Below are 22,969 nucleotides of genomic sequence, written 5' to 3' on the forward strand. Positions count from 1 at the left end.
TTATTATGCCCGAGGGCTAAGGACAACTGGAAGAACACCCTTTATAAAAACAAAGCAGTCTTCAAGATCGTTTAACCAATTTGCAGGATCCCAGCCAACTTTGAAGTCCATTTCGAATTGTTGTACCAGAGTAGCCACGATGATTCGCAGTTCTAATTGCGCGAGTGACTTGCCAACACAATTCATTGGTCCAAGTGAAAAAGGGAGGAAGGCTGCTTGGTTAGTTATCACCTTAGGCTGTGTATTCAACCATCTCTCAGGCCAGAATCGATCAGGATCAGGGCTAAAGTATCGTTCGTCGCGATGAATCACATACGGAGGGGTATACACTCCAGTCCCTGGTGGGATGAACCTGTCCCAAAATAATGGAGCCGCTTTAATATCATCAATCTCGCCAGGTAAAAGGTTACTGACATGTTGCCGACCATTTTGCCCTCGGCCCCAGGCTCGGGCCCCCGTTGGAGACCAGTTGGAACAGGTGGTTGCAACCGTAAGGCCTCATTTCTATAGGCAAAATAAGAAATAGCGAAGATGGTGAGGATTTTGACATTACATGACTGCATTCAAATAAGGCATGTTTGCGAGCTTTGTTGAATCGTCACTAGGGGCTGTGCCTTCTTTTCTTGGGAAATTGTGGTCAACCTCTTCCCGAAGCCTGGAAAACAAAATCAGAAAGCGTGAATGGAGAAAATCCGGAAAAACAAACCTTTCGAATATCATTTTATCAGATAGAATGTAGAAAAATATGTTGCTTAATACAGTGGCCGTGGTGTCTGAGCCAGCAACAATAGCCAGGAAAGCATCGGAGGAAAAGTCACCGAATGAAGCCGGTTGTGGTGACGCACTGACTTCATCAAGCTATCACAATCTTTAGATTGCGTTTTACGACGAAGCTTTGAACATACCAGATGGGAGCTGAGGTCTTCCCCAGTGAATGCCACGCCACGTTCTATTCGTTTTTTAGATGTCTCTATCACGAAGTTCATCAACTTCGACGCATTTTTTCCCATCCCCGGCAACTCATACAAGATCGGGGCAGCCCATGGAATATGTTGTGTGTAGGCCTGTACCCTAATATAATGTAAGGGGCTTTGTACTATAGTAAGATACTGTGCATACCTGATGCCCTTCTCCATCATTTTCCAAAGGCCATCGACATCACCATCTCGCATCAACTCGAAAAATCCACCAAATCTATACTTAATTTAGGTAAAAGTCTGTAGGGCAGCAAAAAATGCTTACGCCATGTCACCCATAAAATCGTATCTATTGATAATGTTAGTTCCCGTGTTCAAACGCGCTAAACATGGCACGCACGCAAAAAATGACATCCACTCTGCTAAATCAACGTGTTTATTTGATCTGGAAGCGGCCTGAAGTGCATCTACTAATTGGTCCAGACGTTTTCTTAGAATAGGTTCGTAATTTTTAATTCGAGGTATGCTGAATGCCCTATTCCAGACTTTCCGTCGTCGAAGGTGTTCAGCCATGTTCCGGATGCTGATAAGGGAGTAGTGCTTCCGTTTCGGAGTATGCCTTCCCGACCAAACTTGCGTGATATCAAATCATTGTTCAATGCATTTCGACTGGAATGCAACTCACTTGGTCCTTTAGCTAACCCATCTGGTCCAAGTATGGCCTGGACAACGTCTGCGTCACATACCGAGACCTCATTAGGACCTAATTTATGTTAGATGATGCTAGAACAGGTGAGAATGCATGCTTTACCTGTCCGAACAATGGGTCCATAACGTTTGTGAAGATTTAAGTGGTTGAGATGCGTCCGGCCTGTATACGAGTTGTATATGTTCCAAAATTGACTGCATTTGGCAAGGAGTGGTCCAGGGTACTTGGCTAGTGGGTGGATAGGTGATAGACGGTAAATGAGAATTGATGCGGCGAGTGTTCCATAAACAATGCCATAGGACACTAGGATTGCAACCGAGGCAGAGTTGGGATAGTGAGGGAGTATAGCGGGCACTGGAAGCAGCGGTGATAGTATCAATATACGTTTCAGAGCAGTAATGTGGGTGATTTCAAGTTTATTGAATAATAGATGAAGACTCTGATAAAAGCGTACAACGAATGTCAGCCGCGTCATCAGAGATTAAAATAAACGAACCAGTCCGCAGAAAACGGCACTCAACAGTGCGTCTGAATGACTGAGGTGTACACTTGGAATCTTCGCCATAATGAAGCTGGTCAAGGTTTTCAAGGTCCCACGTTGCAGTGGTAATATATCCCAAAGTCAAAACGTAGCGCCAAAAGGCGTAAAGTGATCCAGTCTGGAATTGTGATGCTTGGCGTAGGCTTGACGTGTTCATGCGATTCCCCCGTCCCCGTCGTATCACGACTGCGTTAAATTTAGCACGGAATCCAGATGTGTACTTGAAGCAACATGTGATAAGGAGACAAAGAGAAGGAGTAAAGGTAAGGTGGAACATATGTAAATCCATTAGAAATCAAAAGCGAGTCCGTACCGCTCTTCAGTTTTCAGTTTCATTTCAGCATAACATCCTGGCGACTTCCTTCTTCACGAGAGCATTCATCTTCATATACAGTTGTTGACGATTCTACAAGTTGATTCCCAGATTTCACCCAATTTCAGCAATCCAGAATTTTCAAAATGCGCTTCTTCGAGAGTAGTTCATGAGCCACAAATGGGCACAAGGTTGAAAATTTGTTGAATAGAAAAAGTAACAGGACGAGAGAAAGTCACTGGTGGCTGTGACGTTCTAGCACTTCAAACTCCGAAATAAATCACGTCACGTGATGTCTGTCACGATTTGAAGTTTTGCTGGCGGCTCCAACGGTCAGCCAACTCAGGCATTTTCTTCAAATTCTTACCTTCACCACCTACTAATTTCCAAATTCAATTTACCCTCCTTCACAAAGATTGGTGCTTGAAAAATTTTCAGACGTCATTCCTATGGTATCATCATTGGTGCAACCCTTATGATTTTGTTCGCCTTAAATTCCAGCTGGAGTAGAGGCTCCAAGTTCCAACGGCATTCCATTTAAATAATATCTAGCCAGGTATGTCTCTAAATAATATGGGTATAAATAATCCGATATAATACAACTTCAAAATAGCAGTCTCCATGAAGAGTCGATCGACACGACGGTAACAAGCCATCATGAACAAATGATGGATTCCTGGCCCTGTTTGAACATTCAGCTGGGGAAATCTTATATAAAAAACCAGAAAAGGGCGCTTACCGGACGTTTCATTGCCCACAAGGTCAACCCTAACCATCTGCGTGAATAAGCTACGTCCATGTACATGAACATGTAGTGCCATTTGCGCCGAAACATGGACATCTGGGCAGGGTCGCCCAGTTTGGGATGTTTCTGCGTCAACGTCAGCGCAAGTTTCTCGCTCCAGTTTTCATCGAACCGTCTGATTTTGAACCTATTAGTGATTGATTTTCCAAAGTTGATCATTTGAACTTACCTCCCCCATTCACGAAGGCATCGGGGATAATCTTGAATGATCTATCAAATCAAAATGAACCCTCAAGAATAGACTATGATGCTTACGGTCTCCTAAATCTTGCACGGTATCAACACAGAATCGACGCGGAACATGTCGCTGAAAGTCAACCAGAAGAGAAGTAGGACTAGGCGAAACACCATTTGGCCAATGGTACTTCCGCGTGAAGTCGTTCCCTCTGTGAAGTTACATTTGGTATTAGGTGGCTGTCATACTGAAGTATGGGTCGTGCTTACTGATACGGAGTATAGGTACTCTCTGGATATGTTGTCGACGTAAGGACCACGGTAGCTTTATCGTCTTTAAGCGCCCAGTCAATCTGCGAAAGATATACTTTCATGTTTCTCGCTCCTACAGCCTTTTTGGATTGTCAGCATGCCGTACTGCCACAGAAAAATATCGTCACTTACTTCCAACATTTCCGTGCTGACACATGCGTCGAAAGCCTTCTCGAAATGGGGAGGCATGTGTCGATAGTCCATAAAGTGGACAGTCACCCTATCCTGTACATTTGCACGTCTTATATTCTCTTCCGCTCCCCGCTGTTGCTCTACAGAAATGGTGATAGTGTCAACAGTGCATCCCATTTTTGCGGCCTACATTTTTCAATGAGTCGAGCCAAAGTTATCTGATTGACGGTAAGCACGTACGGCAATCGCAAGTCCTCCCCATCCGCTTCCTATTTCTAGTAGACGGTCGCCAGGTCGCAACCGCGCTTTGTCAAGGATGTACGCGATTTTGCGGGCCTGTGCGTCTTCGAGGTCTCCTGGGCGTCGATGGCCTTCCAAGTCTCCTCGTACGCCACCTTCCTCTTTACCCCAAATGGGACACGAGTACATCATCTCTTTGCTGAGAAACGCCTAGCCATGGTTGTTAGCCTGCTTTTTCACCTCTCAAAATATTTACATACTCGATACATTTCGTTTGAAGCATTGTACCCAGCCACCTAGATATCGGTGAGAATGTCGGTATTTTTTTAGTTGATTGATTATAACTCACATTCTCTATGGATTTTGTGATCCCATGGCTCAGGAAGAATGTAGTGACAACGTCAAAACATCTCAAGAGTTTGTAAAACGGAGATGAAAGCCCTCCTAATTGGTCTAAATTGTCGATGTAAAGCTAGTGGTTATTGTGCGTTAGTAAGTCCGTTAGCGCCGCTGGAGGTCCCTTACTGACATTGAGCAATGCTTTCAAATCGGAGGTTTCGAATTCTCCGGCCATGTAAGCTTCGGAGACTAACAGGTGGTACGTAGGTCAGAATGAATTTATGGTAATTCTCGTTACTTGCAGCTTACATCCAATGTCATAGGAGAGCAGGATGCGAAGCCAGAACATTTCACTTCGGATGATGAGGGTGACTGGCGGTGTTTGTTCACCCTCATCCAATGACCCGAATGTCCTTTGTCCTATGGCAGCATCATACAAATCAAGCCGACCCCTTGTGACCCCTTCTTGAAGGGCAGACAGGACTCGATTTCGCGCTAAAAATGGTCAGTAAGCTACATGGAAGTCCACGCAAATCCGAATCTAAAAATCACCGAAAGTAATGACATAATCCCAAACAATGACGGTTAGGTAGCTCTTCAGCTGATACAGGGATGGGGGAGTCAATGCAGCATACGTCGATGATGAAGTCATTGTTTGCTGAGTTAGCGTATAGAGAATTTAGTTTCTATTGTCTTCAACTTCTACGCGGCTTTTAAACCCCTGAGGCTGGAGTATCCTTGAAAAATATTTTTTCCACTTCGAGTCAAATGCTATGTGTCATTGTATCAGATCTCAGTTGGGCGACGTGGTTATGCAGATTAGTTGGCTCCAAGTAATGCTCGATACGATATTAGATCTTGAAACGGATCAATCTGTTTGAATATACAAGCTGTGTGTGTGAGTAGCCCACAGGTCAATCTCATGCTGTTCCCGTAAGAATGGAAGTTCGAGTCAACACATTGTATCCGCCCCGTTGAGCGCCGTTGTCTCCCCGAAAAACGTCGATAATGGCCGCGTTACAAGGATGTCCACTTATTCGACGACCTGGATATTTTTCTATATTTAATCTCAGATCAAATCAACATGCCCCGACTCGTGGCAAGAGGAGACACACTTGATTGTCTCTGGGACGAGGTATTGTAAACTTTATACTGAACGGGATCGTGTTTCGTCGCTGTGCATTTAATGACGCCGGCCAGCGTTATGATATCACATGGGTTCCTTCTTTTTTGCTTGACTTTTGTTAACAATACCATATCAATACTATGATGATCACGGAGGGTTTCCTTAGTGCTCAGATTCAGAGCTTGCGAAGCATGATGGAACTAGGTGTGCTTCTCATCTGATTGATCGTTTAGAGTTGAGTGCACGATCTTACAACCTCGAAGTAATCTATAGCTGAATATAACAACAGATCTACTTATACCTACTATGTTTTTTTTGAACTCGAAGTTGACTCGACTCAGATATGAGACGTCGGTGTATGAAAGCCCGGGGGCCCTGAAATAGTCTAAAAATAGAACAATCCCACTGCATCTCCCCGGTTATGAAGCGGGCCTCCATACTAATCGCGCTCTCCCCGATTTTTCCATTAGGAAAGCACATGGGTGAGGATCTCGACCTGTGAGGATCGCAGCGGCTGTTTGTGATCATATCTCATTTACAGTTGACTTTTTCATAATGCATAACGTTATAATGCATATTTCTCATAATGCATGACTTTTGGGCTTGCATCACGTAGGGAAGCAGGGAATTGGCACCCATATTGCATATTGCATAATGCATGGGCTTGAGATGTAAATATGCATTATGACAATGGGTATAAACAGAGATTTTCTGTACATTTTGGTAGTAAAGGCCGACATCAGGCTCATCATAAAATTTATTGGGTGCATTAACGCACTATCTACACAATTTTGAGCCCTTCAGAGAACAATTTCACCTGTTTTCCCACATTACGGTTCACTATTTCTTCCCAATGCAAAAAAATACGGAAAAATACTCAAGTCACGTGAGAAGCCAGCTCCATATAACTGGCAAATGCAAAACAAAAATTGTACCAAAGATGTACCAAAAACTTCATCCAGCTTAGCTGCGGCAAAATCACGGTTAAATTTGACAGTTGCTGACTGGCCGCTTGTCTTTGATTTTGTCAAAAAGCACCCATTACTGTCCCAAGGTAAGATAGTTGCTCATTTTAAAAATAGGAAAGAGGATCCACTACTTTTAATCAATCTACACTTTCAAGAAAGCTAGCAAAGAGCACACAAGCAATTTTCCATCCCAATACATTGTCTACAAAGCGAATGAGAGTCGTGGATCACCATTCATGTCACGCATTTGGCTGGGGTCACACCTCAGTCACAATGCGTGACTATCTTCGTATTGCATACTTGTCATAATGCATAGCTTTTGACCGTTACAACCGGTATGCATTATGAAAAAGTCAACTGTACTCATTTCTTCTCCACCGGCGCCGGCGCCGTCTGTCCCACACTACTTCTACGAGCAACGTTGCCAGCTTTCTAGCCGAATTAGATGGAAATTACCTGTGAGTAGCACTGTGACAGCCTGCTAAATGTTATACTTATACTTAGAAGCAAGGTAACTGTCCATATCACATATCCAGCAGAGACTACGCCCACCGTCAACCCAGCGTCAGCATTCAACATGTCCCTCAAGGTCGAAACTATCACCCTCAAACAGCCCACGACAGGCCTAGTTTCTCTGGCTACCCGCTATACGTCAGTAAATCAGTCGCCAGAAAGTCTAACTGTCCTCTTTACGCATAGCACAAGCAATCGTACGAAAAATTGAGATGCCTCCTATGCAAGTTCATGCTTACTGAACTCGAGTTGATGTAGACAAAGAACAATGGGACATACCGATCCGACGTATCTTTGAAATTTGTCCGGATGTTATTGGGGAGGCATGGAGTATCGACTGGCAAAGCCATGGACAGTCAGCTCTGGTAAATCAGGCAGTGTTGAGTCAAAGAACAGCGAGTAAGCACATCTATAGATGTAATCGTTCGCATGTCAAACTTACCTTCATTAGCTCTTACCGACTACGCAGACATCTTGAGGCGGTTACTCGAATCCAAATATCTCGAGGGAAAGAATGTCGTCGTTGTTGGACATTCATCATCAACACTAGCCTGGTACGAATGACAGACTTCGGATTGATGGCAAAACTAAAACAGAATACGTCTAGGACACTGGCTATACTTCAGGCTATCATATCCCCATCTCTTATTAAAGCGGTTGTTTTCGTCGAAGCTGCATATGTCCTTCCTCCGCTCAAGGAAAACGACGAGCGAGTAGCTAAAGGAGTTACCAACGAGAAGGGTGTTAAATCCAGAAAACACACATTTCCCTCGAGGGATGAGGCTGCTAAATGGTGCCGAAGGCGCATGCCCTGGAAGCTCTGGGACGAGCGAATGTTCAAATGTTACATGGTAAGCGTTTAGCGTCTCCTCAACGTCAAGTACTGATCACTCTTGTGAGTGTAGGAATACGCTTTCCGATCAGTAGCACCTGGATCAACTGAGGTGACGTTGAACTGTACACTAGAGCAAGAGCTAGATGGTTATGGGCCAAACATTCCCCTTCTTGCTGGCCATCTCTACCCGAAGCTCTGCGCCACCTATCCAGTACACGGAATATTTGGGGAGCGCCCTGATCTCTATTCAAATGCCACCAGGGACAAATTCTTTGACGGACAGGAAGGACGAGTAATGGCCAGTGTCCATATCGTTCCTAAAGCAGGGCATTTGCTAGTACAAGAAGTCCCTGAGACTGCTGCAGACATAATTGCCGGGATCTTGAAAAGCACCGGCCACCAGCGCACTCCTATGGCGCGCCTTTGATGTATAGCACAATGTGAGTTCTGAGAGTCCGGGGACAGAATTATCAAACAGGTTGCTGCGTTTTTGATAGAGCACAAGGATGATATGTATGTTAATCATACTGCAATTTCGAGTCTTCGGCCGCAGAGTGAACTTGGAGAAGGATATTTCCAAAAAGTCAGCATTGATGACGATTAAATTTGATCCCACTAGATTCTACCAACAAAAAAATTTCTAGCTTAAATCTCTCCATGAGGTCCACTGAAATTGCACGCGATACAATCTAAGGGGGTGAAGGTTCAAGCTTAATGTTTTTCCTCGTCCTCTCCATATCATAATTGTCTTCCAAATCATGGTTCCATCCTCGCTTCATATACGTCTCTGTGGGCTTGTATGCTAGACCTGGACATCTGTGTGAATAGCCTGACAATCCGGGATTGCGTATGACACCGTAGGCCTGAAGCATTCCTAGATAACATATAAGAATAATATCACCGCCCAACCCAATGAACTGACCACGAGGACGGTAATTGAAGATAAACGTCGCTAGTATGCCGCAATTTTTGGATTTATAGGCGACCTGCTTCTCAATCATCTTCGTTTCACCATACCTGAATTAACCCATTTTTTACCTATCATTACATGTTGAATGGATGTGAACTTACGTGACAATATGGGCAAGTCCCTTCTTTGTTTTCTCGTGGATTATTACGGCTTCAGATACATCATACGTCGAAGATATTTTTTCTTCTTTAGGATCGAAGTCAGACTTTTTTCTAATGACCATTCTGATATCTCCAATGTGCATTGAAGATTTATTATCCAGATACTGGTCGTCGTCTAAAAGCAGTTGGAAAGAGTTGGAAAGTCCATGATAAATATACATAGGCTTGTTGGAGGTCTATGCCCCTCACCGGTAAGTTTAGGCGTACCAAATTTGAATTGGCGCTCTTCTGTAGGTGAAGTCAAAGCACCGGATACTGTACCCACCAGTGTAGGTCGATGTGGAAATAGAAATTTCTTCCGAACAATCTTTCCGTCCAACAAAATCTCGACTCCCATTGCGTATTCTGTATTATCACAAATGCTTTTATACTTCAATTCGAACGGTTATGTATTAGTTGGTGAATATTTGAGCAGAACAAGCCGAATTAATCATTGGGGAAGAAATAACAGAAAAACCCACCTTGTCGACTAGAGATTCGATCCAACAGCTGACCTCTTTCTTGGCAGAATCATAGTATACTGCGTGATGAGTGACCGTTTTCCCGTCAATTTCTATCCAAACTTCAATTGGCGCAGCTTCGCAAGTCATCGATGTCGTGGGGACCTTGGGGTTTTGATATGACCCGGCCAGATCCATGAGATTCAAATGAGGGTAAGAGTTTTCCAAGTCGTTTACTGGTCGCAGATATTCGCAAGACGTATGGGGATAACGATAACGCTGGGAATCTTGAAAACGAGTTGTGGGCCAAATAGACGCCAACGTCGAATTCAGGGGTCGCTCTTTCGGTTCACGTATACCACGTGATTAATGTTCCACCGCGTCGCGTCGCGCCATTGCATCGTAATTTCGCAGCCGTCAGCGTTTAATCCATCTCTAATTTTACAAAAGACGTTCAATTTACAAGCCACTGTAGCAAAGTGAGTTAAAAATCGAATATACTCAGGAATCCCAGCTTTGATTTCCTATCTATCATGCTACTAGTACTCTTGACACATAGTAGAAGGTTGGTCGTAATATTGATATACATATCTTCGAGTCATTTAATTATATAACGATTACATTCTCGAATAATATAGTAAGTTATGTAATTACGGTTTGAGACTGAATATCCCAAATAAAAGCCCATGCTCTCATGTGAGGTCAATAACTGGCGCAGGAGTTTTCGGAACCACTGTCCGCTGACGAGATTTCGCTGGAGAATTTTCATCTGTCAAATCGATGACTTCATTCGGCAAAAAATGCTTTTTAGGCTCTAGCTTGATTTTCTTCCTGGCCCCACCCTCTGCTTCTCTCTCCAGTTTCTTCTGTCGAACTTTATCCAGTTGAGCCTGAGGGTAAGTAGGGGACACGAAAAATAATTGTTCGTGGTCAATAGTAAAGGCGCAATAGAGTGACCTGTACATACAAGTAAGACCCTTTCCTCTTCATCAACACTGTTTTCGCCTTCATCCTCTTCATCCTCTTCGTCCTTCACTTCTGGTTCCTTGCGTTTATTCGAGGGACCTGGTTCTGGTGTTGGGGAAGCAGATGCCCTTTGATCACGCGCAACAATATCCGTAGCCATGAGCCACTCTAAGCCAGTGGATTAATGCATAGTTCTAAGGTAAGAAAATGGCAGTGCGTACCAAGAGGGCGATACTTGACGATAAAGGTTGCAATTACACCACAGCTTACCGAGCTGTAACTGCTGCGGGTAGCTACGACACTCTTTTCACCAAATCTAGACAATGATTTTTGTTTAGTAAAAAAAACGGAGGTGGATGAAGTATGGCGCTTACTTAACATGATGCGTCAATCCCTTCTTTGATTTTTCGTGGATTTTATCTACCTCAGGGATATCATAATGAGCTACCTTTCCTAAAGAGGCTGCAAAACTGGTCTTCTTGTCAACAATTAGCCGGATTTCCCCAAAATGAGGGTTTTGGGCAAGCTTGTTAAGATATGCATCGTCGTCTGAGCTATGCAAGTCAATCTGCAGGCTCAAAGTTCGACATGATGATTTGTGGTACCCACCAGTTAATTGCAAACATCCAAATTGAAACAAACGCTGCTCCGTATCCGAAATTTGGACCCCAGTTATGGTGTGTCGAAGATTGCAAGCTTCAGGCAACACTATGTAGCCGCCTGATGTTACTCCATCTAAAATGATTTTCAAGCCCATTGCGTACTGGTCGGTAGTGGGTTTATACATGATTGCGAAAGGCTGCAAAGCTATTGGTGAGCAATCAATTGACAAACCAGAATGAAGAGACGTACCTTATCCGATTCCGATGCTATCCAGCAGCTAACCTCTTTCTTTTCCGCGTTGTACTCTATGGAGTAGTGAGGAACCATCTTCCCGGCCACTTCGATCCAGACTTCTATTGGCGCGCCTTCGCACGTAAGAAAGGTCGGTATTTCGGGCTGGGAGGTCATGGAGAATTGTACACGGCCTATGTGACGTTGAGGAATTACAGAGAGGGCTAACAGATCGGTTAGCCAGGGCCTCAGTGGCAGCACAATCTAAATTGTAGGAACCTCACCTGATAAGACTTGTACAAAGAGAAAGGCAAGGTTTGGTAGATAAGATTATACAATTTTCCAGTACGGCAGAGAGGAAATAGAAAATAAATTATGGCGTGGGGTGACAGGTGTTCGGTAGGTCCCTGAGGGTGTAGTTGGAAGAGATGAAAGGGAGCATGTAAATTACATTTGACGTTTTTTTCACACGTGATATTTTAATTTACACACGTCGCGTCGCGTCTGATAAGTAGCTCATTTAGAAGACTCAAAATGGCGCGCTAGTCTTCCAGGAATAAAGCAGTACCCGAAATATTCAAATAAAAACTGAGCGTCCGATTTCAACAGCTCCCAACACTTCAAAGGCTCAGTGTAAGCAGTCTGTTGCAATTGAGGTAGCTATGACCCATTTGGTAGTTTAGACATGTCTTCAGAGTGTCAAAACGTCGGCAGGTCATTTGACTAACGACCCGAGTCTACCGTATAGATCCAAAGTATTATATGAGCATAAGCGAACCACACAGGTACAACAGAGCTGTCCAAATCAACGTAACACCATAGGAGCACGGCCAACTCTAAACAAGCCCACTGCCAGCCATCCGCACCGTATCTCCTACAGCGCGGACAATCTCCCACCACGCTCTCGATACCACGCCGCCCTCAGCGCCCCCGCCTGCAGCATGCAGTCTCCGCCGTACTAGCTCAGCATTACTGCTGCCCGCTGAGACAGCTGCCGCCGCGATGCCGGCCGCAGTCGTCCCTCCCCCGCCTATCCCCAGCGCGCCCAGCCCGGATTCCAGCAGCCGTTTCTGGCGCCTCATCCGCAGAATGAACGATATAAGCGGAACAAGAACAAATAACAGGATGAATGTAGTCGTCTTCGTGCTAGTGAGGTACGGAGCTAGCGATGCCCGGATGAGCGCGTAGATGCTGGGCGAACCTGGCCGCGCTGACACCTGGTGTGCAAGATGTGCGCGGGGATGGGGTGTTGAGTAGGCAGAACTCGCTGATGATGACATTGTGCGAGCTTTTGAAGGCGAGCGGGAAGATCTCTGGGCGGGGTTGCTGCTTTGAATAGTGCCATTAAGGGGTATAGGGCCTGATTGTTTTATGGGTGTAGCGGTTTCATCAGATGCTACAGATATTGAGGATGAAGATGCCTGAGAGATGTTTGTCAATCCGGATGGTGAGAAGCGATTGCCCCTTGAAGTTGCAGGGACGACGGTATGTGTTGAAGTGGTGGATAGTGAGGAAGAGGAAGAGGAAGAGGCGGAGGAAGGGGCAGGTGAATAAGAACGAGGCGATGACGAGCCTGATAAAGGAGCAGAGGGAGTTGCGTCTTGCGTAGGAGTAAAAGTGCGGCGGGCAGCTAAGGCTTGCATGTATTGGTTGTTCAGAGTGGCCTTCAGATGCTGGTTGTCATAATTTTTGGTTAATTTTACGTCCAAGAACCAAAAAGATCATATCAACGTACCTCTCTTTTCTGAGCAGGCATTTCGCCTTCATACTCTAAAAACTCCTTCGCATAATCCCATTGGCCCAGTTTTGGAAGGATGTGAAGACAATACAAATCCAAGACTTTCACATAGCCGTCACCCCCAGCGTCTGCTTGGTTATCTCTCCGAGCAAGCCAATCTTCTATGATCACGCGTCCTACATCCGGTGCGTCTACCTTTAGGCAGCAGTATACCAAGGTAGTTAGCACCTGAGTTGGGAGGTATGCGGCGTTTAAGACAGTCTTCTGAGCGCTACCAGCCGTCGGAGTGAATAAGGCAAGTGAGCGAGTGTATATAGAAGTTGCTAGAGCTTGCGGTGATTCTGAGAGAATTTCGCGGAGGGCCTCCGGTAGAGAATCGCTTGCGGATGGTGGGGACGTGTATACTGTAGACTCAAATGTGATTCGTAGAATATCCCATTTTCTCCTCTGGTCCGATAGCGAGTCAGTAGAACTCTGAGGCGATTGCAAGAGATCAAACGCGGATCGAAGAAGAGTATGTGTGAGGGGGATATCTCTCAGCACGAAAGCTCGCGCTGCACGATTGTAGAGGGAACGAAGGGTCGTCCCTACAGACGCCTCAAGCGTCTTGGACTTGAATGGAGACAATGCTGGCGGTATATTTGAGGACTCCAAGGTTGCTTTTAGAGGAATTTGTGCCTGAAATAAGGCTGTCTTTGCGACTGTAGTGGTTGTCGCGGTTGGCATTGAAGGAGGAGACGGAGAAGGAGGAAGTGCAAGGAGTAAATTCCGGCTCCTTAGAGGGGTCAGGTTCGGTAAGCGGTTTTCACGTGTGCCGGTGCGGCTGCCGCCAAGCGCCCACGTGCTCTTCTTCTCAACAATCGATGCAGCGCCTGTCTTCCTTCTTGTCTTCATACTTTGCCGTCCGTCCGACTTGCACCCAGTTGTTCTGGCCTAACCGCAATGCTCCAATGTACATTCGCAGGGCGTCTTAGCTGGATCTCAGCTCTCTATCACGCGCAACCAACGCTATCAACCAATGAACGACGGCCGCCTGACGTGCTCGCTGGCAGCTCCCATCCATTCATTACTTCCTTGGGTGCGGATTCGATGCCTCCTCTGTCCGGATACATCTGTATTCCCATTAATGCGCTGTCGGATGCACTTGGGTGATATAAGTACAGCCTAAATATAACCAAGAGCGCTTTAAATCGTCTTTCGGGTTCACATGACGAACGCGCGACCCCCTACTTCTCAAAGTATTCCATTGGCGGATTTTTTTGCTGTCGTGGAGGCCCGATTTACAATCTTAGCATATATCGTACAAAAAAGGAGCGGTCCTCTTATCTGCCTAAATAGCGGCAGTGTCTAATCAGTGCTGATGCAATGGCCGAGAATGCTTTCCACTACATACCTACAATTCATCTGGTGTGACTTATCTTGGGCTTTATGGTAATATCCACGCCGACCAACTGTCAGGAAACAATATAAAGGATGTGATGTCAGATTCTCAAAGCCTGGGACTCGTCCTACCACTTCGTAGTCGACCACGACATGGTCGATATCCCACTGGAAATATGGTTCAATATCGCACATTTCATTCCTGCCCAAGACCTCCTTCGTCTCATGAGCCTCAACAGAGTCTTCTTCTACGTTGCAATGGATATTCGGTACAAAGGTGTTACAATCCCTACGAAAACTGGGACGGAAAGCAAACAATTACTGACACGTCTCTCGTGAGTGTAAGGCCCTGCATAAACGATGAACACAGGCTAACGCTTGTGTCGCATCCCCCAGTGATCCTTTTGTGTCTTCCCGAGTTCGTCATTTGTCTCTGGTTTTATACGCCAAACCTCAGTCTATGGTACCCAACCCCGGTCGGTTCATGTATCTCCGCACCACTCACGGCCAGCAAAGCATCACCGACACCGTTATGTTTTTTCGGCTAGGACAACAAATCTCCCCGACCCATCCCCAGTCCCCAGATTTTGAAGATCTGCTTGGTGAATTCATTGCCGGATCGTCCGACTTTTCAAACATCAACGGATTTACTATCAAGACCTGGTATATGCCGTCTGCGTATAATTTGTCTGCCATTTACTCGTCTATCTGGTCAGCCTTTGGTTCAAAGCTTCAAAAGCTTTGCTTAGAAGGAAATTTGGAGCATTATCGTCTGCTAGTTGACTCCCGTCCGTCGTTGCCAGTGCTGAAGGAGCTGAATATCGACTTCGACCGCAATTCATTCCATCATGGCCGAATTGCTAACAATGCACTCAGCGATATCATCACTTTTCTCAATGGCCTCAGCTCCCATCTGGAAGTGCTCCGGATACGGTCCTGGTTTGCCCTGGACATCTCTGATTTGCTTGCTCCGCTACCGATTTTTCCCAAATTGGTGCATCTCGAAGTCAATGTGACGTTCATGTCCTGCAGGGACCCCGCCGGCCTTCAGAATTTCATTTATCACCTCTCTCACACGGTCAGGAAAATTAACCTACGCATCAACCCCTCTCAATCTTTCGTTAATTCCCTTGCATTCCAACCTTCCACTCGATGGTTCTTGACTTGTGTGGAGGATGACGAATGTTTCTCGCAATTGAGAACGATTGATATCTACCTTATTCCAACGATTGGAAATGGCCTGATGGACATTGCTGCTGCATTCATTCGGCGTGCGTCGAGCAGCCTCGGGGAGCTGGGAATCCACGAGCGCAACCTCAGTGAAGACGATGCGATGCTCCTCATCGACGCTCTGTCGGGGTGCACAACTATCAGGTCCTTGCATCTCAGTGTTCTGAACATAACCATCGAGTTGATCGACAAGTTGGCCTCGTCTACGCCCGGTCTACAAAGGCTTTGGATTTCAGTGGAAGGAGCATTTGATAATGCCGAGGCAGAAGGTGGCCACGTACGTTGTTCTAAATTCATAGCTTATGGTGGCGCTATGGCTTATGTTTGATGCTTTTCGTGTTCGCCCGACACAGGCCACTTTTCTTCGGGAGCTACAAACCCGTTCTTACCCCGATTGGAAGCTGGAAGACCTTTCCGTTATGCAGAATAAATTCCGGCTTCGCGAGGTCAACCATGATACCATGATGGCGTTTTCGCGCAGTATACCTTCACTCTTCAGCTTTTTCGGGAATGGACATATCGACCGAACGGCTACTTCAGGAGACATTTAGAACGCTATCTGCCTCCTGTCAATTTTTTTCATCTTCTTTTCCAATGGGATGCCGATGGCAATGTTAGATTTTGATCTATTAATGAATGCCACTCAAGCTTCCTACCGAAATGATATTTGCCGAACTGAAGTAGTACTAAGCATCACAAATGGGTGAGTCTCTATCAGCCTTCGAAACCTGGCTCATGCATACAAACTGGCGATTTGGCGTGTCACTAGATTTGGCGCTTTTCGGAATAGTATTCACTGCATCTTTGTCTCCTACTCTCTTGGCCTCGTGTTGGCTCGGGAACAAACACTTCTAAATGACAGAGAATCGAGAAACCCTTTGCCACGCCTCTATCAGTCTCGTTACTGCATTCCCGACCCACTGCATACCATTTGGTATCCAAGTATGTACCTACTGTTAGTCCTTTGCGACCAGTGGGCCACGAACAACGTGGACGAAACTGCTGTGCCATCAACAGATATCCCGAAAGGGAATTATCCGAGCATGGCTGTAGATGGGTTAACCGGCCAAACAAAGGAATGGGTTCTACTCTCAAATGTCTCACAGTAACCAACACATGCAACTTCCATTGACTTTCTTTTTCTTTTGCTCGCTGTCTATTTCGTTTAAGCAGATCGCAAATTGCATATAGTGGTTGCTATGAGAAGGCATTGTTCAGCGGCTTTTTTTTGCGTAGTCGCGAAGGCCTGCTCCAGGATTAGATCAGAAAAAGGTGTGTTTTGAACGTGGTCAACACAACATGAGGCGCGCCCACAATGATAATCAAAAACGAATCGAGAAAGTGGAGGCACAAATTCACACATGTATGCAAAACAGATTCTTCTGCCACCGCCTCGTCCCGCAATGATCTATATATGCTTTGTTCTGGGACACCGACGCGGATATCTGCCTCGTTGCATTCAATTTGATTCCAGTATAAATGCTGATTCGTTCTCTGTGGTGGCCCACCAAACTTGATCTTCTGCTGTTTCTCTCTCTCTCCTCGTATTGTATCTCCACACGTCCTCAGCTGTCTGCGTCTGCATCCACTTGAAAATTATACCATTATCGGCTGAATATACATGGAAGCTCACGAAATCCTCGGTATCTCAAAATACGCGTCGGAAGATCAGATTAGGGCTGCCTACAAGGCTTTGGTACGTAACCTAGTGTGTCCATCCGACCCAACTCCAACCTTTCCCTTTCTAAGGCTATGAAATGGCATCCCGACCGCCAATTAAATAATTCTGAAGAGGCTACTGCCAAATTCGCCGAAGTGAGTCTCTAGTTTTGAAGCAGGCATCTTTGGACACTAACGCGGTACTACGCAAGATTAATAAGGCTAACCGAACTATGCTCCGTAACCTTCGTCGCGCTCGTCGGGCAGCACAGGCCGGGCAAACTCCCTCAGCGTCGGAGTGTTCTGCACCACCTTCTCCCCAGTCGGCCACCACATCCTTGTCTGAATCATCGACATGTTATTCGGCTTCTCAATCGAGAGCGTCATCTCCGGCACAGAGATCGTTAGAGTTGCCTTCGAGTTCTTCTGCGACTTTAGACCCTTTTTCGTCTCCTCGGTCCTCTTCCTCCGATCTACGTCACACTCGAGGAGGGGATCAAAGTCCAAAGTCAGTCAGGCATCCCGCTGCGGACACCCTAAACTCCCACGCGTCTCCGAAATCGTTCCTTTACCCTCTTTCGACAGATCCGCTACGTAACAAAATACGAAAGAGTTCGAAATCGAAAAACCCCGATCTGGAGTTAAATGCATGCGAAGACGAAGACAACCAGCCTTTACTCCACCACGGCGGACGCGACGTCAAGACCTTGCGTCCTGGGCGCGTCGCGCTGCACGGAACCGGGGCCGAAGTCCCACGAACATGGACACACACCCTTCACATGAGCCTCGAGGACATCTATCGCGGGAAGACGTTTCATTTCCGCGTCGTTCGGTATACGCGATCAGGCAGGAAGCACGTTTTGCCTGTGAGCGTTCGCGTGCCTTCGGGCAGCCGCGGTGGGACTGAGGTCATCGTCCAGGGCGCTGGGAATGAGTGCAAAGACGGCTCGTGGCAGGATCTCAGCTTCATTGTGAAAGAGACCAAGCACGAGAAATTTAAGCGCGTTCATAATGATCTGATTTTGGAGATCAGGCTTCCTTGGGTTGAAAGTTTGAATAGCCAGGAGGGGCAAGTTTACCTTCAGGGCATCGACGAAAAAGACTATTTGTTCAAGGTCGATTATCATATCACCCGGCTTTTGAGTGGAACTGCGGTTATACCGGGCGCTGGAATGCCCTGCCGTGACGGAGGCGGTCGAGGTCGGATTATTGTTCGGTCAGTAATGTTGTCCAAGTTTCTCCACGTTCTGCGATGCTTATGCACCTATTTAACACAGATGGCAGATTTACCAAAGTTCTTCCTCTTGGGATACGATAAAGAATGCCCTTCGGTTTTCAAGTAAACATTGATTTTAGCCTGACCTACCTTTTATGATTATTATAAAAAGTATCAGCAAAATGTCTGAGGATATCCCTACTTATCGTAGTTCCATGGTATATACTCTAAACTACATCAGCTTTTAATTGAACACCAGAAACTGGAATTCGTATAAGGCAACGCTTGTTTATCGACAATCGCTATGTCTCATATCACGCTCATTTGTGAGACTGAGAAACTGTTGACCCAGGTTTCCGTGGCACAGTCAGTGAAATTTGAATAAAAACATCTCATATATTGGGGAAGTAATACTTGTACAAGGAGTGTGGATCGGTAATCAATACCGTACGCAAAAAGCAAAGCATACTTGTAAATGAACATAAGATGCGATGTTTGTGTTATAATTCATGACTACAAACGATTAGATTCTGTAAAATAAGGGATTAAAAGGTCAAGTTGATCAACGACTAGATCAAATACCTACCATCCCTGACAGTTGTCATCTGGCTGTACACAGAAACACTATCATGAGGATTTGCGGTAGCACCATGTTCCTTAGACGCAGTCCTTGTAGTCATCATCAAGGGAGGACGAAAAGGGGTATAACCCGGCCCTGGTTTCTGAGGAACACTGGTCAACGCTGGCTGGGAAAACGCAGCAGCTTGGTTCATAGGATAAACGGTGCATCGAAGGTGCACTTCAGGGAATAGAGCAACATCTCCAGCCACTTGTGTCGGATATGGTGGACGAAATGCAAGCGGGCCTTTGTTAACCTTTCGCTGACTTAGACCTGGAATCCCCGGAAGGCTCTTCTCCTTCCGATAATCGAGACTGCGGAAACTTTTCTGAACGTGAAGCCTTTGAGACTTGCGTGCCGCAGTGGTAGTTGCCCGAGAAGGCTTCTTGTGAAGTTCGCGTTCACGCGGGAGCTTTGTTCGCTCGGCTTGGACAGACTGTTTGGCCCTGAGCACTTCTTCCTTCCTCTTGCGGTGATATTGGTTGACCATCTCCGTGACGATGAAGGCAGTGACATTGTAGACGCCTTTGCACGGGCGGCCATCTGAGCGACGCCCTAGACAGTTGTACAGACCGACGGCGGCCTGAGGTGGATTGGGGTACCAGCATGCCTGCACGCTGCATTTACTGTGTAAATCCGACGGCCAGTCGGAAGGTAGAACCATCTGGGACGCTTCGCCCTTTCTGGGACCTAAGGAGCGGACTGCAATCGTTAACAGTGAGATACGCACTAACAACAATGATCATGCCACAACCCGACTTACAAAAGTTAAATAATTTCGTGGGGTTCATTGGGATAAAAATGAGTGATGTATCAGAACGAAATAGTCGAGGATGATATCAACGAGTAGTAGGGGTGAAGAGAAGGTTCGAACGGAGGGCAAGTGAGGATAGCAACTCCCCGCAGTGCAGTCCCTTTTATACTGCCAACACCGGCAAGATAGCATTGTTCCGACGGAGATACTCGAACAAAGCGGGAAGCAAGTAGTGAGGCACATTGCAGGCCTGTTGCATCGCTGCGGACATCTCGAGGCCTAAACAAACTTGAATGTGCCATTCCGGGGCCATAACAAAGGCCATACAGATTCACCACCTCGAAAGTGCAAACAATCACATTCTGTGTCAAACAGAACAAGATCATATAAGCATTTGTGGTAGATTTCTGCTCTCCAACAATATATAAATCGAGGGTGTGAGAGGTTAAACGCAACACATGGAAGTAGGTGTGGTCGAGGAGCAACTTGCCTGAAACTCTGGCCAACACACCTTGGCGGAACTTGCAAAAAATCGTGGCATCGAGGCACGTGACCGTGGTAAAATGTGAGTTGTTCGGACTTGGTAACGGCGGTAAACTTGAGTGAATCCTGAGTCAACATGATTTTCATGACAACGACCTATTACTTGCCTAGCGAATCCTTGTTCAATTGTTTGAATTATCACATTCCCAGACTAGTGGAGATTAAAATCGAAAGTATAGAACGACGTGAGACCGTAGATGTTGTTTTAAAATTGATTTGACAAGTTGAAGGTCAGGGCCGAGTCTGTTCCAAAAGGGCGTCTAAATCCTCCAATGCAAAAAAAAAAAAGATTGCCTTTGTTGAGTATATTCACGCGCTAAGGAAAAATTAAACCTGCCATCATATGCTAAATTGATCATAGATCAACGAGTCACAAAGTTTCTGTTTATGTCACTATCGATCCAGGTGCATATTTGTTTCGTGACGATTGTATCCTTGTTTTCAGAAATATTTATTGGTATTTGGCACTGGATGATTGTAAATGAGTATGGTATGACTCGTTCATTGAGTTAGCAAACAGTGCATACATCAGCCGCTGATGGGTAAATATTAAAACCTGAAAACCCTATCTAAAGCACGGCCAATAGGAGTGAAAAAACCTCCACCTCCTCCTCCGCCACCACGGTTAGCCATCCGCAAACTCTGAATTTGGGATTCAAGCTCAGATTTCTGTTTGTCTGCTTTAGCAGAAGTCTGCGAAAGCTGATCTCTAAGCCCAGACAGCTGTCGATTGTGCTCGGCACTCGCTCTTTCTTGTTCCCTACGTGATGCTTCTGACATCTCTTGCATTCGATTTTCAAGCCTCTCTTTTTCTTTGCGGTAGTCGGTGGCCAACTTTTGAGATTCATTCTGCACGCGCATCATCTCCGCTTGGAGCTTGTTCGCCTCTGCCTCGAGCTCTCGTCTTGCCTCCTCGTCTTTAACGCGTATCGCCTCTGGATGTGACAAAATTTCCTATGATTAGAATTGCAAGATATATACAAATAAAACCTACCTTTCATTTCTTCTCTAACAGCCTTGATCTCCTTACGGTGCTTCTCAATCTGCTCCATCATCTCCTTATTCAACTGCGCTCCAGCGGCCGTCTGCGCCATATCCTTTCCCTCATCAACCAGCTCGCGCTGGATCTGCAGCGCCATCGGGTGGTTCTGAAGTATACGCCTAATAACACTCAACGCCGCAGCGCGCGTATTATCGTGCCGGAGGAACTGCGCGCCTTTCGCGATGACGGGCTTGAAAAAGATGTCCTGCGTAGCGAGCTCGTGCGCGCGCGCCTCGCCTACCTCCGGTTTGACTTCGCCCCACATGTTGGTGAGGATGACAACGTTGCGGAGCGTGCTCTCGCCGCAGAGCTCGCGGAACATTTTAAAGTTCCTTGTTGAGATGCCGGTCATACGGAAATCTGAGATGCGGTGGATGTAGATCACACCCGCGAGGCGCTTGCCGTGTTCGTACCTATTTGCAAAGAAGAAGGGATATGAAGAGAAGATAATTGCGTAGACGGTGAGTTTGGCCTACGTTTCAGCGAGAAACATGGCGATCATACGCAGAACGTCCGCGTCACTCTTGGTGGTATCATCAAACCCGGGGGTGTCAATGAGACTAACGGACCGCCCGTCGAGCTCAAAGGACGGCGCTAGCTCGACCGCGCCCGTGCAAGAGTGGAGACCCTGCCCGACTTTGAGGTTTGCCCCGCTCGCGAGGTTGATGAACTGTGCCAGGCAAGGTGCCGTACAACCGACGGTCAGTTCAGACGATGCGTCGAGTCAAAAAAAAAAAGGACAAAGGCTTACGCTGGTTTTGCCGGTGCCTGTAGCTCCCATGACACTGTTGGAGAGAGACATGGTTACGGTTGCCGCCTCAAACATGGCCTACATAAGGCAACTGTTCCGCTATCAAGAAGCGGTGGATGGGGGTCCTGGCACTGCGTTACTTTCCTGTTTGTCACGTCAGGTAGAACTGCTGTTCAGACCCTCTATGTGTGGCTGTGGTTGGCCGGCTCGGGGGAAGTCGGAGTTTCAAATTTCAACCTCTGTCCGTGAGCCGGAGCCTCGAGGTGCTTCTCCGAAATATCCTTACCCCACCTCCTCGTTCTCTAACAAATTGGCATACAGCTGTACAACTCCCTCAAGTCACCACTCATTATACCTACCTTGCCGTCGGCTACCCTCCAACCTTGAGACAGGCATGCCGCCATGTCCCCGTTTAGATGGAGCATTTTGTGTGTTTGTTTAAGTTGGTGGTGTACAACGCCGTCTTCCAGCGTATTCCTGCGCTGTAAAAATTGGCCCTTATTCTACACAGCTTATAAGTAGATTAATTAGGTTGTATTATATATTGCTCATGAATTGGACTATGAGAAATGTTATTTTTTGATGAAAACTAAATATACAATAAGTCTCAGCCGAATGAAACAAAGGGCTGATATATTGACCTAAATATACGATAAGTCTACAAACTCAATCAGCTATGTTTTATGAGTGACAAAATTGAATTTACCTCAGCCGAATGAAACAAAGGGCTGAGGTAGTGAGA

At 46.2% G+C, this 22,969-nt stretch overlaps 9 protein-coding genes across 9 annotated transcripts; 3 read left to right on the forward strand and 6 right to left on the reverse strand.

Annotated features, from left to right (window-relative positions):
• Nucleotides 1-3: 3 nt before the first annotated feature.
• JR316_0005785 (Cytochrome P450 67) lies at nt 4-2,191 on the reverse strand (the record flags this gene model as incomplete). The annotated part of the gene is made up of 11 exons (XM_047891539.1): nt 4-352; nt 415-504; nt 554-655; nt 707-858; nt 906-1,071; nt 1,120-1,194; nt 1,243-1,266; nt 1,318-1,549; nt 1,603-1,680; nt 1,729-2,065; nt 2,123-2,191. 11 exons carry the CDS (start codon nt 2,189-2,191, stop codon nt 4-6), a joined length of 1,674 nt encoding a protein of 557 aa, XP_047748888.1.
• A 1,534-nt stretch (nt 2,192-3,725) lies between these two features.
• Nucleotides 3,726-5,134, reverse strand: JR316_0005786 (Tuberculostearic acid methyltransferase UfaA1; the record flags this gene model as incomplete). The annotated part of the gene is made up of 8 exons (XM_047891540.1): nt 3,726-3,851; nt 3,904-4,089; nt 4,144-4,353; nt 4,404-4,439; nt 4,493-4,615; nt 4,673-4,731; nt 4,792-4,977; nt 5,035-5,134. 8 exons carry the CDS (start codon nt 5,132-5,134, stop codon nt 3,726-3,728), a joined length of 1,026 nt encoding a protein of 341 aa, XP_047748889.1.
• Nucleotides 5,135-7,153: 2,019 nt separating this feature from the next.
• JR316_0005787 (uncharacterized protein) lies at nt 7,154-8,351 on the forward strand (the record flags this gene model as incomplete). Its single annotated transcript, XM_047891541.1, has 5 exons — nt 7,154-7,286; nt 7,348-7,488; nt 7,541-7,643; nt 7,697-7,940; nt 7,995-8,351. The coding sequence occupies 5 exons, from the start codon at nt 7,154-7,156 to the stop codon at nt 8,349-8,351; spliced, it is 978 nt and encodes a 325-aa protein (XP_047748890.1).
• A 1,836-nt stretch (nt 8,352-10,187) lies between these two features.
• JR316_0005788 (uncharacterized protein) lies at nt 10,188-11,472 on the reverse strand (the record flags this gene model as incomplete). Its single annotated transcript, XM_047891542.1, has 6 exons — nt 10,188-10,385; nt 10,463-10,629; nt 10,683-10,777; nt 10,836-11,010; nt 11,071-11,260; nt 11,314-11,472. The coding sequence occupies 6 exons, from the start codon at nt 11,470-11,472 to the stop codon at nt 10,188-10,190; spliced, it is 984 nt and encodes a 327-aa protein (XP_047748891.1).
• Nucleotides 11,473-12,131: 659 nt separating this feature from the next.
• JR316_0005789 (uncharacterized protein) lies at nt 12,132-13,759 on the reverse strand (the record flags this gene model as incomplete). Its single annotated transcript, XM_047891543.1, has 2 exons — nt 12,132-12,968; nt 13,031-13,759. 2 exons carry the CDS (start codon nt 13,757-13,759, stop codon nt 12,132-12,134), a joined length of 1,566 nt encoding a protein of 521 aa, XP_047748892.1.
• Nucleotides 13,760-14,566: 807 nt separating this feature from the next.
• Nucleotides 14,567-16,194, forward strand: JR316_0005790 (uncharacterized protein; the record flags this gene model as incomplete). The annotated part of the gene is made up of 3 exons (XM_047891544.1): nt 14,567-14,748; nt 14,810-15,920; nt 15,997-16,194. The coding sequence occupies 3 exons, from the start codon at nt 14,567-14,569 to the stop codon at nt 16,192-16,194; spliced, it is 1,491 nt and encodes a 496-aa protein (XP_047748893.1).
• A 1,070-nt stretch (nt 16,195-17,264) lies between these two features.
• Nucleotides 17,265-18,645, forward strand: JR316_0005791 (Chaperone protein DnaJ; the record flags this gene model as incomplete). Its single annotated transcript, XM_047891545.1, has 4 exons — nt 17,265-17,339; nt 17,393-17,458; nt 17,515-18,522; nt 18,580-18,645. The coding sequence occupies 4 exons, from the start codon at nt 17,265-17,267 to the stop codon at nt 18,643-18,645; spliced, it is 1,215 nt and encodes a 404-aa protein (XP_047748894.1).
• A 386-nt stretch (nt 18,646-19,031) lies between these two features.
• On the reverse strand, nt 19,032-19,928 carry JR316_0005792 (uncharacterized protein; the record flags this gene model as incomplete). Its single annotated transcript, XM_047891546.1, has 3 exons — nt 19,032-19,048; nt 19,105-19,839; nt 19,901-19,928. The coding sequence occupies 3 exons, from the start codon at nt 19,926-19,928 to the stop codon at nt 19,032-19,034; spliced, it is 780 nt and encodes a 259-aa protein (XP_047748895.1).
• A 1,055-nt stretch (nt 19,929-20,983) lies between these two features.
• Nucleotides 20,984-22,278, reverse strand: JR316_0005793 (uncharacterized protein; the record flags this gene model as incomplete). Its single annotated transcript, XM_047891547.1, has 4 exons — nt 20,984-21,369; nt 21,429-21,889; nt 21,953-22,146; nt 22,228-22,278. 4 exons carry the CDS (start codon nt 22,276-22,278, stop codon nt 20,984-20,986), a joined length of 1,092 nt encoding a protein of 363 aa, XP_047748896.1.
• Nucleotides 22,279-22,969: the final 691 nt, after the last annotated feature.

The sequence above is a fragment of the Psilocybe cubensis genome, chromosome 5 (genome assembly GCF_017499595.1).
Source record: "Psilocybe cubensis strain MGC-MH-2018 chromosome 5, whole genome shotgun sequence".
NCBI classification, from domain to species: domain Eukaryota; kingdom Fungi; phylum Basidiomycota; class Agaricomycetes; order Agaricales; family Agrocybaceae; genus Psilocybe; species Psilocybe cubensis.